The 11,792-nt window shown below is 41.1% G+C and overlaps 1 protein-coding gene across 9 annotated transcripts in view; it reads left to right on the top strand.

Annotated features, from left to right (window-relative positions):
* Dtna (dystrobrevin alpha) overlaps window positions 1-11,792 on the top strand; it is a 291,349-nt gene that overhangs the window by 256,354 nt on the left and 23,203 nt on the right. For 5 of the 9 annotated variants that reach the window (XM_017803350.2, XM_017803351.2, XM_017803349.2 and 2 more), the window contains one exon: window positions 2,769-2,865. In XM_017803350.2, the coding sequence (XP_017658839.1) occupies window positions 2,769-2,865 (97 nt within the window). Of the gene's footprint in view, window positions 1-2,768; window positions 2,866-4,785; window positions 7,753-11,792 lie in introns of those variants that run through there. The other 4 variants (XM_017803354.2, XM_017803355.2, XM_017803356.2 and 1 more) reach the window with 1 other exon arrangement.

Genomic DNA, 11,792 nt, shown 5'->3' with positions numbered 1-11,792 from the left:
CCACTTGTGAAAGAGATGTACTCTTGCTCTGGAGTGTGTTACTGAATATGTTAAATCTGTAGTGAAATGCTTCTCCTAATCATGTAGTTATTAAAAAATTATAAAATAATGATTAAAAATAATAATTAATAGATGTGAAAAACATTACCATTGAAATCTACCTGATGACTTTATATCCATGCTAAAGCTGTAGTAAAATGTAGTGAAATGCTTCCTTTAATCGTGTAGTTATTAAAATTTTTAAAAAGATAAAAAGTAATAATTTTTCAAAGCATAAAAATTTGCTCCTTAATAATTAGTAGATGTGAAAAACATTACCATTGAAATCTACCTGACGACTTTATATCCATGCTCAGATGCCAAGGAGCTCAGAAAGTAACCGACTGTGACTAGTAGTAGTCAGATATATAGAGATTAGAGACACATGTGCAAACTTCTTAATGTCAATTGCATTAAAAATGAATTTTTCTATATGAAACTGTGTATTTTAATAATGAAATGGAGATCTTTTTAAAGGTTAAAGCCTCATTTAATTTTATGTCTTAGAGGGTATATACTGAGTATAATATTGTGTGACTGTAATAATTCAACTGTAAACCTAAAAATTACAGCCAATTTTGAAAGAGATGCATCTTATCTCAGGAAATCGTTATTGAATATGTCAATGCTGTTGTAATGAAATGCTTCTTCTAAGAATGTGGTTATTAAATAATTTAAAATTTTTTTAAACAACAGAAAAATAAAAATAATAAATAAAATGTTTTTAAAAAGAAAATTAAGTATTGTTTCAGGAGTAAGTCATAGGTGTCAAGAAAACTCTATGTGTGTGTGAATCTTAAATTCATGTCATTATAGGAAAGAGATACATGAAAGCATATTAAAAATGTCTCATCCCTACCCCTACTTTAAATACCCTTCAGTTGAATGAGTTATGGCCTAACTCAATGTGACATTCCCATTCTGTCAGTTTTGCATTTGACAGAGCCTGCCACAGCTCTATGTAGTATGGTGTCTGTGCCATTAAAGCCTATCCATTCATACTTTTTAATGCATGCATTTTTAAGGCACCCACACTTTTTAGGATATAATTTCTCACAGTTCAAATTCAAGCAAAAGCCTTTGGGGGCAAATACTAATAACCATTATATTAGTATTTTTTTTGTTGTAGTGATAAAATACCATGACCAGAAGCAGCTGAAGGAAGAAAGTATATTTAGGCTTGTGGTTCTAGAAGGAGGCTCCATGACATCAGAGATAAAGTGGCACAGCTGCTAAAGCTGGGAACTGAGAGATCACATCTTGACTACACATGGAAAGTAGATTGAAGTACCAGTAAGCTGAAGCCCAAAGCCCACCCCAGTGACACACTTCCTCCAGCAAGGATCTACATTCTAAAAGCTCCATAACCTTCCCAAACAGTGCCATCATCTAGGGACCAAGTGTTCAAATACATGAGTCTGTGAGAGATATTTCTCATTCAGAACTCTACACTGATTCACTATCATGAAATAATGGGATACCAATTTGGAAAATATACATGAACTTCAAAAATGGTGAGACACACTGTTTTATTGTTTTGTTTTTTATTCTATTTTATGTTTACAACAGTGGGAATTGAATAAGACCTTGAACTCACTGGGTAAATGCTTTGCCATTAAACTACATTCTCAGCCCTCTTTTTATTTTTCATTTTGAGACACGGTCTTCTAAGTTGCCCAGACAAGCCTTGAATTCACTCTGTAACCCAGGAAAACCTTGAATTTGGGATCTTCCTGTCTCAAACTCCCAAGTACTGGATTAAAGGCCTGCACCACCAAGCCCAGCTAATATTACTTTTCAAGCTGTTTCATTTCTTCTCCCTTTACAGAGAGTTTCATACCTCTTAGTAGTGTAGATAGATAGAGTGTAGATTGGTTTCCATCCTTGCTGACCTGACAGTTTAATACAAGTTCTATAGAACAGATACAAACCTTATATATCATTTTCAGTTGTAAAACAATTATATAGGAAGCCTTCTAACTTCACTTTATTTTTTTAATATTTTATTTATTAGTTTTATTTTATGTGTATAGTGTATTGCCTGCATGTATGTGAGTGCACCCGTGTCGTGCAATGCCGTGGAGGTCAGAAGAGGGCTTCAGATTCTCCTGGAACTGGAGTTAAGGATGGTTCGTAGCCGCCAAGTGGGTGCTGGGAATCGAACTCGGGTCCTCCACAAGAGCAGTCAGTGCTCTTAACCACTGAGCCATCTCTCCAGCCCCTCTAACTTCATTTTATAAATACAAACCCGAACCAAATAGTTTAGATGGGTCATAATAAATCTGAAAAGTACCATAGTGCGTGCATGTTGGAACAGACTTTAAATCACATGCCTAAGTCAGATTTCAAAGTACCATGGTAGTTCATATTTTCTGTGAATTTACAAAAATTGCCTTGGATTTGGGAGGTCCTGTAGGACAGACCCTTTTCAGTGACCACTGGAGTTTGGTTCATTTACTCAAGCCAATGGCACAGTCCTGCTGTATAGTGAACATTCCAACGAGATTTCATTAAGTGGTTAATTCGTTCAGGGTAGAAGCATGGAAACGCTCAAGAACATTTTTATTGTGTTTAAATTTAATGGGGCTTCTCTCGGTTGACGGCACCCCTCAAGCTGGCACCCCTTCAACTTATCCATTTGAAGACAGTTGCCCACCTGGAAACCTGTCGCAGTGGAGTTCGCTCTGTGAGTCCAATGCTGTTTCTGATGGTGGTGGTTTCTTTCTTAGGCAGCGCAAGGATGAGCTGGAACAGAGGATGTCGGCTCTCCAGGAGAGCCGGAGAGAGCTGATGGTCCAGCTGGAAGGCCTCATGAAGCTCCTAAAGGTAAGGCATTCCAGGTCAATGTTCCTGACCTACCATTTCAGCATTTTAAAATTGTTTCCACCTAACATGCAATGACTTTCTCAATTACCGTATGTGATTTCCCCCAAAATGCTGCAAAGTCAAATACAGAGCCTTTTCTTAGACCTATGACACGGTAGCAGTCAGGAGAGCTCATTCTTGCCACTTTCTAGAACTAGACAGCAAAGGAAATTCCTTTGCTCATTTCCAGTCTCCCCATGTCCCTGAAAATAACAAAATTGGAATTGTTTGGAAATGCACTACATTTGATCAACTTCAGCAGTTATGACTAAATCGAACATCTAATTCAGAAAATCGAGATTGCAGCTAACCAGCCTTGGCAATAGCAGCTCCATGAAGAGGAGTAACTTTTATTAATTGCTGTAAAATATTTTATGCCATTTGTGTGGCTTCGACAAGTCATATGACTTCTATAAGTCTCAAGGCAGGTTGTAAATGGACATTTCCTCGCCTCTGAGGATAGAGTATTTTCACAGAGAAGTGGTAAAGGGCCTGAATATAGTGCTGTAAATTTTATTCCACCGGAAGTAGCATTCTTCTTTAACAAAGCCACATTTCCTTCACCAGAATATACTAATTTACTTTCCAAGCCAACAGTAGGTGGCCACATGGCCACAGTCAGACCAGTAGAATTGTCAGTGCTGTGTGGTCATTTGGCCTGAGGGAGGCAGTGTGAACCAGTAGAGGCAGGAACTGCTATGTGCCAAAGGCAAGAACCACTTCTGATAGGACCCAGGAGGAAATGTGTCTGTGCAATTCACTGTGAGGCGGGACATCTTGGTTTAAGGTCCCTGTGGCTCCCCTCTCTTCCCTCGTTGGATCCCTGTTTCTCTGTGTCCTTTCCTTTCTCCTCTTCCTTCCTTCCTGTCCTTCCTTCCTTCCTGTCCTTCCTTCCTTCCTTCCTTTTTCTTTCTTTGTTTAAATTCCTTTACATTGTTTGTTGAAGCTTTCTGTCGCAGACACTGCACTTATAACATTTCTTTCATTTGCTTTTTGTTTTGTTTTGTTTTGTTTACTGTTTTATAAATTAGCCAATGTTTTGGGTCCTCAGTTCCCTTTTTAATAATCTGTTGAGATGACTGGGTGTGGTGACACATGACTTTAATCCCAGCACTCAGGAGGCAGAGGCAGGCAGATCGCTGTAAGATGAAGGCCAGCTGGGCTACTTGTCTCAGAGAGAGAGAGAGGGAGGGAGGGAGGGAAGGAAGGAAGGAAGGAAGGAAGGAAGGAAGGAAGGAAGGAAGGAGAGAGAAAGAAAGAGAAAGAAGAAAGAAGAAAAGTTCTAGAATAATCTGCTTGGTAAATGTTTTATCCTTACTCAACAAAATTTACTTTTAGTGCATTAGACATATAAAGTGTGGAATTGGGTGGGGGCTGTTCGGTTGATTGGCGTTGTTGTATGTGGTAAAATGAGACTAGGTGGTTACAACCTGCTGCTGTTTCCAGCCCATTATCTCCTTTGATGCAACAGAAAAGCTCTTTTCTACTTCCCTTTCCAAATGCTCCAAATGGTGAGGTCCGAGCTCTTCTTGCCCTTCTCTGAACGGCAGGAAACTTGGACGAAGTGCTGCTTCACTTTAGTGATGAGTTGGGCATCTACCGGCTGCCCACCCTCATGGGGTCAGCCAGACCCAGCCGAGCACAGACTTTGTACCAGACACAGAAGCACTGGGGTAGGAGACAGATCAGACACCTGGAGAAAGGAATGGGTCTGTTGTCTCAAATACCTAAATGGGCTTGGAACTCCTGGCACAGTGTGGCAGAGGCCTGGAGGGGTGTTAAAGCTGTGTTGACGCTTCCCCTCCCTGCCTTCCTTCACGCTGTATACATGTTCTTGGAACCCTGGGTGATCTAATTGTTATTGATTCAATCTTTCTGTAGGAAGAAGAGCTGAAGCAGGGAGTAAGTTATGTCCCCTACTGCAGGTCTTAACTAACAGTGGAGGGGCTGCCGTCCTGCCGTTTTTCTCATGCTTTGCCTCTAATGTACGTTCATGCTTCAGTTTGGAGAGAAAAAAAAAAGTCATACTAATTTGCTTCCATTTCAATGTGGTGCTTGAATTGAGATTATAAAATTTAGCATTTTGTTTTAACTATCACTGCTATCCTGTCAGCACCAAAAGAAGGCCCATTTCATGTTTCAGAAGATAGAGCAAATTGTGATCTGTTGAAAATGTTTTAGAGCCCCAAGGATGCGAAGTTTCAGATTGATTTTGTGCTCTTCAGGGTTACTGACTAGACCCTTCTCTTAATAGAAAGTCAGTAGACTTGCACAAAAGTTAACTTGTCCTACAAACTATAGCACAGAGGAGCAAACCTCCACACCATGAATATTCAACTCTATTTTTTTTTTTCTGAAAAGGTGTGGAAACTTTTCACAAGAATCAGGCAATTAAATCTCTTCCTGTCTCATAACTATTAGGTCCTGCCCCACCCCAGCGGCAGAACGGATGTGTTTGATCATGTAAGATTGTGACAATAGCTGACTGTCCAGCTCATACCTTTGTAAGTTTTCTCCAAAAATGTGGGTTGGCAAGAATCTGTGAAGCCTAGGTAACTGTCCATCCTCTTCTCCAGCCAAGAACCTACCACTCTGTGGGTTCATAAGGTCGTTTCACTTTTTTTTTTTCTGGAGATGGAGGCATCATGACTATCTGACCATGTCCTGTTCTGGAGCACAGTGTGGTCAGGTTCAGAAGCAATCAGAAGGAGCAACAGCCTCAAAGAAATTAGCCCAAACCAAGCAAAGGAAAAGCAGCCTGAATGACCCGTGCATGTACCAAAGTATATGACCGTATGTCCCAGTTCCTAGCATTATTTAAGAAGTGTCACACTATCTCCATGATTACTGAGAGCGTCGGCCTGTCCAGTGTGAACCCTCTTTTAATTCTTCTGTATGCTCTTCTCTATTATTCATTGTGTGTGTTTGTGTGTAACAAAGAATGTTGCAAAACGCGGGACACGTTTTTACCCTTAATTCCCAAGGTGTGTAAAAAAAGGAAAGTGTTAAACAAATCTGTAATTCAGAAAATAAAGACAATGTATTGCATTATTTGTATCTTATGAAAAGATTACTTTATTGAACTGATGTCAAATTTTAACAAAGGATGACTCCCCTGTGTTGAGGACATGCGTCATTACAGCCCTCATTGTCCATCAATGCATCCGTGGCGTGGTCCTGTCAGACTTAGATCATGGTAGAACGAAATGCCCATCTGATGCTTCTCTTTGCAAACAGCCTCTTCTCCATCTTGTATTTTGCATATACGCAGAAAAAGAAAAGGCTGCTCTGCAGTAGCTTTCCTCCTTTCGTGGACAGAGAGGTCTCCTATCTTTAAAAGTCATTTCCCACCGGGGCCTTTTCCCTGCCTCCCAGGCAGTGCGTTCTGAAAGGCTTCTGTGGACCAGGAAGTTGATAGATATGTAGGGTCAAGCTATGGGAGTGCCCTTAAAATGGATCGTTGTCACCTCCCCCTTCCAGCCCCTTTCTGTGGCCCCTTCCTGCCTTTGCACCTTGGAGGCTTGCAAGGGTGGGAACTGCAGCTTTGCTGGAGGGCGCCTGTCAGCACCACCCAGATGTGGGTGTGCCTTGTCTGGGTGATGGGAGAGCTTGCTTGTTTCACTCTCACCTACTTGTTTTTCTACTCAATTTCTTTTTCATAAGCAGCCTGGAGTAGCTTATAGCACAGTGTATTAACAGTGACTCCAGATAGCTGAAATGGAAAATCAGGAAGCTAAGGACAAGAAAATGGGACTGCACCCATCCTGAGGGAGCAGGGTGTTACTTTGAGGTCCTGGCAATGAAGAAAAAGGAGAAAAGACAATCCATGGTTCTAGCAGCACAGAAATGTCACTTATCCAGAGATGAAAACATCTGTGCATAAAGCATTAGAGTAAGTCTTCACACAGAACTTAATAGGCCAGCACTAATGATCCTGTAGAAAAAAGCATTCATAGACTTCATGTGGCTGTTTCTTATGTTGACCTTTAGTAAAAGCTAAAGACAGAACCCCATAAATCCAGCCCTATTGAGATAGTTGTATAAGGAAATAAGCAATTCCCTCCAAAACCGTAGAGGTCTCATGGTGTAGCATGATCTAAGGAAAGAATTTAGAGGTTTTAGATTGCCATCTGCTTCTAAATTCTCTTTGTATGTATGAGCCTTTCCCCTCCAGGAGCATTCTCTTTGTAAAATCAAACTTGAAACACCCCACACAACAAATCGTGCTTGATTTAATAACCTCTACTGGCTTTATCATAAATCTGCGTGGTTCAATGTAGTGTTTTATTGTGCTGGTATATCTAATTCCTACTTATACTGTTTCTTGTTATAGGTAATGCATGAACTTATTCCCCTTGAGGAGAGAACATGAATTTTAAAAAATAGTGCCTGTAATATAATATGATGATTATGGTATCACAAGCAATAAATTGGTTTTTTTTAACAAAACTTGAATCAAAGTTCTCCTCCCCTCTTTCTTCTTTGTGTATCTTTGAGATTTATCGAAGGAGCTTTAAAATGAGCACTCATGCAGACGTCTAATAGTGAAAGCAGCTGGGGTGAAACCACAGGAACAGTATGTACCAGACTTTCTGCTGGATTTCCAGCTCCAGCTATTATGAATCCATCTAAAACCAAGTATCTTGACTTTGAGTTGAGAAAATTAAGCCTCAATATTTTTCTTAGAAGGATGACAGTGGCTAGGCCAGAATTATAGAGGGCCCTGCTCTGTCTCACAGCTGTCAAGATCTTGAGAAATCAAACTAACTTCCTGATCATTCATTTCAAACACACTGGTAATATGTGGCTCATAGGATTGCTGTGCATATTTTGAAAGACAGTGGTTATGCAAACACTTTGAAAATGATATCTGAATGCCAAATATATACATATGTATACATATACATACAATTATGTATAAACTTTTCAAATTTATTTGAACACACACACACGCACACACGCACACACATTCACTCTTCTTCCTAACAGTTAACTACGTCATCTTCACTGAGGGGAGAAATTTGAACACTGATTTTCAATTTGTTCACGTCTTATAATTGCTTTTATAAGAGTTTCGACTGGAGTGTGGCGAACCTACCAAGAACCAACCACACCCTTAAAGAAAACTGGTTCTCTGTCTCCCAGAAGCCATTGACTAACAGACAGGAGTGGGCCTCCTGAGCCACGACCCACGTGGGAGGTCAGAGGACAAAGCTCTGGAGTTAGTTCTTTCCTCCTACCTTTGCGTAGGTTCCGGGGTCAACTCAGGTCATCAGGCTTGCTTGGTAAAGTGCTTTAGGCACTGAGCCATCTTGCTGGTCAGAGGTTTTCCTTGTCATTTATGATCTTAGTCCTCTCTCTCTCTCCCTCTTTCTCTGGACTAAAACTTTTTACTAATCTTCTCAAAGAACCAACTTTAGCTTCCTTGATTTCTATCTGTTACTTTTCTGTTCAGTCTTCCATTGATTTTATTCTTACTCCTGTGGGTTAAATGTCCTCTTTGCCTCTTCTCAAGGTGTGTGTGTGTGTGTGTGTGTGTGTGGGTGTGTGTGTATACATGAGTGACGGTGTCAGAAGAAGCCATAGGCATTGGATACCTGGGGCTGGAGTTACAGGTGGTTGTTTGTGAACCACCCAACGTGGGTACTGGGAACCGAACTTACTTCCTTTGTAAGAGCAGTACATGTTCTTAAGTGATAAGCTATCTCTCCAGCTCCTTCCTAACAGTAGGAAATAATCTTTATACTTTAGAAGAGATGACTGAAGCATGCCATAAGAGTGTATTTTCTTGTTTCTGTTGATATCATATATGTTCCTAAATATACTAATACCCGCAGAGTGTTGCTGTCAACAGATTTTAGCAGATTTCTACAAGATGATACACTAAACAGCTGAAAGTACCAAGTGTTCTCTGTCGTACAACATCCTAGACCTTCCTGGGTGTTTATCATATGCATTTTTATGTAGAAGAGGTGATGGGCATAGGGTGATTAGCATAGTTGAGACTCAAAATACAATTTGTGTTTATTTGTAAGAACCTTTCTTGAATTTACAGTAAGGATTTATTTAAAACTACTATATTTTAAACGTTGGAATCAAATTGTTTCATACTTGGGAGGGTAGTGTACACACATTGGTGTGGGGCAAAAAAATAAAACCTGTTTAACATCATTTCAAATCCCATCTCTTGGCCCCATTCAAATGCAATATGGAGAATGTGGGATATGAAAGGCCTCAAAAGGCCAGTTTTCCAGCCTTGGGTTCATCACCAACCCTCCTCATCCTCTTTGATGGGTTTTCTATGGAGTTGAGAACCAGCCACAAGGGGGGAGAACCTGTGGTGGGACACGCCTTTAATCTCCGAACTTGGGAGGCAGAGGTGATCAGATCTCCAAGATGGAGGTCAGCCTGATCTCCATAGCAAGTCCCAGGCCACCAGCTGTGACTACAAAGAGACCCTGTCTCAAAAAAAAAAAAGTGAGGGAGGAAAATTTACCTCATAAAAAAAATCATCTGTAATATAGGAAGTACTATCCAGTGCTAAAACATATAAAAAACAGACTTTCTCAATCTCTCTCTCTCTCTCTCTCTCTCTCTACACACACACACACACACACACACACACACACACACACACACACACGCTCCTCTCGGTACCATCACCTTTCCTGCTTGGATATCTTTACTATGAAAACCCAAGTCAAATAATGCCTCCTTCCTCACCAGTCAGAATCAACTGCCTCCTCAGGCTCCCATAGCACTTTGCACATGAGTATTCCTTTAAGACACCCAGTAATTGAAATCATCATGGTGATGGCAGTTGGGGACGGCATTGCCTCACCTTCCCACGCAGGGCCAGGCAGCACCCTCAGCCAGCACCGGGAGGCAGACCTTATAGGTTGTTTTAGGGGGATGAGGATGCTCTGCCCTTCTCCAGGGTGAGTTTGTTCAATTGTTGCACATTCGTCCCTTTCCTTGAAGCATCCTTCATTTCTGGATCTGAGCAGAAACCAAAAGAAAAGGAAAATTTATAGACCTCGCCGGACTTTTTAAAAATTGATATGATAGCAGGTGGCGTGGACACAGAGGATGCCACGTAGAAATTAATTTTTCATTTGTTCTCTAGGAAGAGAGCTATTTTAAATGTGCCAACTGTGATGTATGTTTTCCTTCACCCATAAATCAACTTTCTCCTGGGAATGTTAGATCTATATATTGACCTGCATGGACCATTTTCCCTTAAGCTTTTGTACCATTAATCATTAAGTAATTTTCAGGGAAGGATGTTCACAGGGAGGTTGCTGTAACTCTTATAAAGTTCTTAGCAGACAGCCATGCTGGATGACCAGGCTGGAGACCACAATTCTACAGCCATCACCACCTGTGAAAATCAAACTCAGTGATCTGCCCCAAGGCGGAGGAGCAGGAGCCCTTCCCTAGTGGCCCTTTAAGAATGAAACAGAAGGGAGACTAGAAAAGTCACTGCCTAGAGTAGCCACTCAGGAAGAGATGGGGCTACGATCACTCAGGTAGCCGGCATCCAACTCCAAGCATTCTGGGTAAAAAATAGGCATGACTTGGGAGGTACAAGTTGCAGAAGAGGTACAGGTGAATCTTTTCTGCAACCACAAAATCTCTCACCAAATTTCTACACAGTCATACTGCTTGAGATTGCCCCAGTTAAAGATTCGCTTGAACGTGACATGGACACATGATCTATCAGTCTTTCACACACTGGTGTAATTTAGATTCAACCCATGACTTTTTTATTAACATATAACCACAGTCAGTGATTTTCCCTTAACAGAGAATGACTAATGGGAGTTTTGGAGAGAGGAAACAGACACAGAAGAACAGGAAAAGTTTGACTTTGAAGTACAGGCTCTAAGCAGGAAGCAGTAGGGCTACCAATGCCTCAGACATACACAGCTTTGCAAGAGAGCCCAGAGCACTAGACTGTAAGAACCAGGTTCTCAGAAGGGGATGGTGAAGGCAACGTGCATGTCTCTCTTTGCAAAAGCTGCCAGAGGCAGGCTCCCCATGAGGACTCTGTGCTAAAGAACCTGGCCCCACGACACGAACACAACTGGGGTCACTACAACCCCAGAACAGCAGTCAAACAGGGAACTAGCCCAGGTACCATATCTGAAAACACTGGATGCAGAATTCGGACTTTTCAGGCTTTTGAAAAGTGGCAATCTGTAGATCTCATATCAGTAGCCTAACATTTTATTAGGTCCAAATTCATTACAAAAAGTGTTTGTTAGAGCTTTTTAAATGTCAAATTTTCAGATTATGGGCCTGGACAACAGCCCAAAGCCCTCCTCCCACAATCTCTATAACTCAGCAAGTAAAATGTGTTATCTAGCCCCACATGAGGCCCTAGACAACAGGATGGGACCGTATTAGCATCTGTTCAGCCTTTAGTTACTGAACTTTTCCAGGTTTAATGTAGTACAGATGAAGGAATGCAGTGGCTGGTCTCGGCATCCACACTACCAAGAGGCCCTGAGACGCTATGGGAAAGCCCTGGGCTTGCTGTCTAAACACACTTATCTCTGCTGTTGATTAGCTTGGAGACCTTGGGTAAACCAGTTATCCTCTCTAGCCTCCGTTTGATTACCTACAAAATGTGACTGAAAATATCTCATAGGGCTGTTTGGAGAGCTAAAGGTTTTGGAATTACAGTGTCTTACAGACTTTAAACTGCTGTTCAAGTATGATGTCATTCTTTTTACTATATTAGGAAAATGAAGTAAAACGGTGTATGTAAAAGTCTGTAAAGTACACATAAAAATGGAGTCATATTACTAGCGTGAGCTTTCTAACAAAGATCTGGCACTCCAGGGTTGAGAGGGGAGCAGTACTGGGCAGCCAGGAGTCCAGTT

The sequence above is a fragment of the Nannospalax galili genome, unplaced genomic scaffold, assembly GCF_000622305.1.
Source record: "Nannospalax galili isolate Female #2095 unplaced genomic scaffold, S.galili_v1.0 scaffold147, whole genome shotgun sequence".
NCBI lineage: Eukaryota > Metazoa > Chordata > Mammalia > Rodentia > Spalacidae > Nannospalax > Nannospalax galili.
The sequence above is the reverse complement of the archived record's forward strand: the minus strand, read 5'-3'. Positions and strand labels throughout refer to the sequence as shown.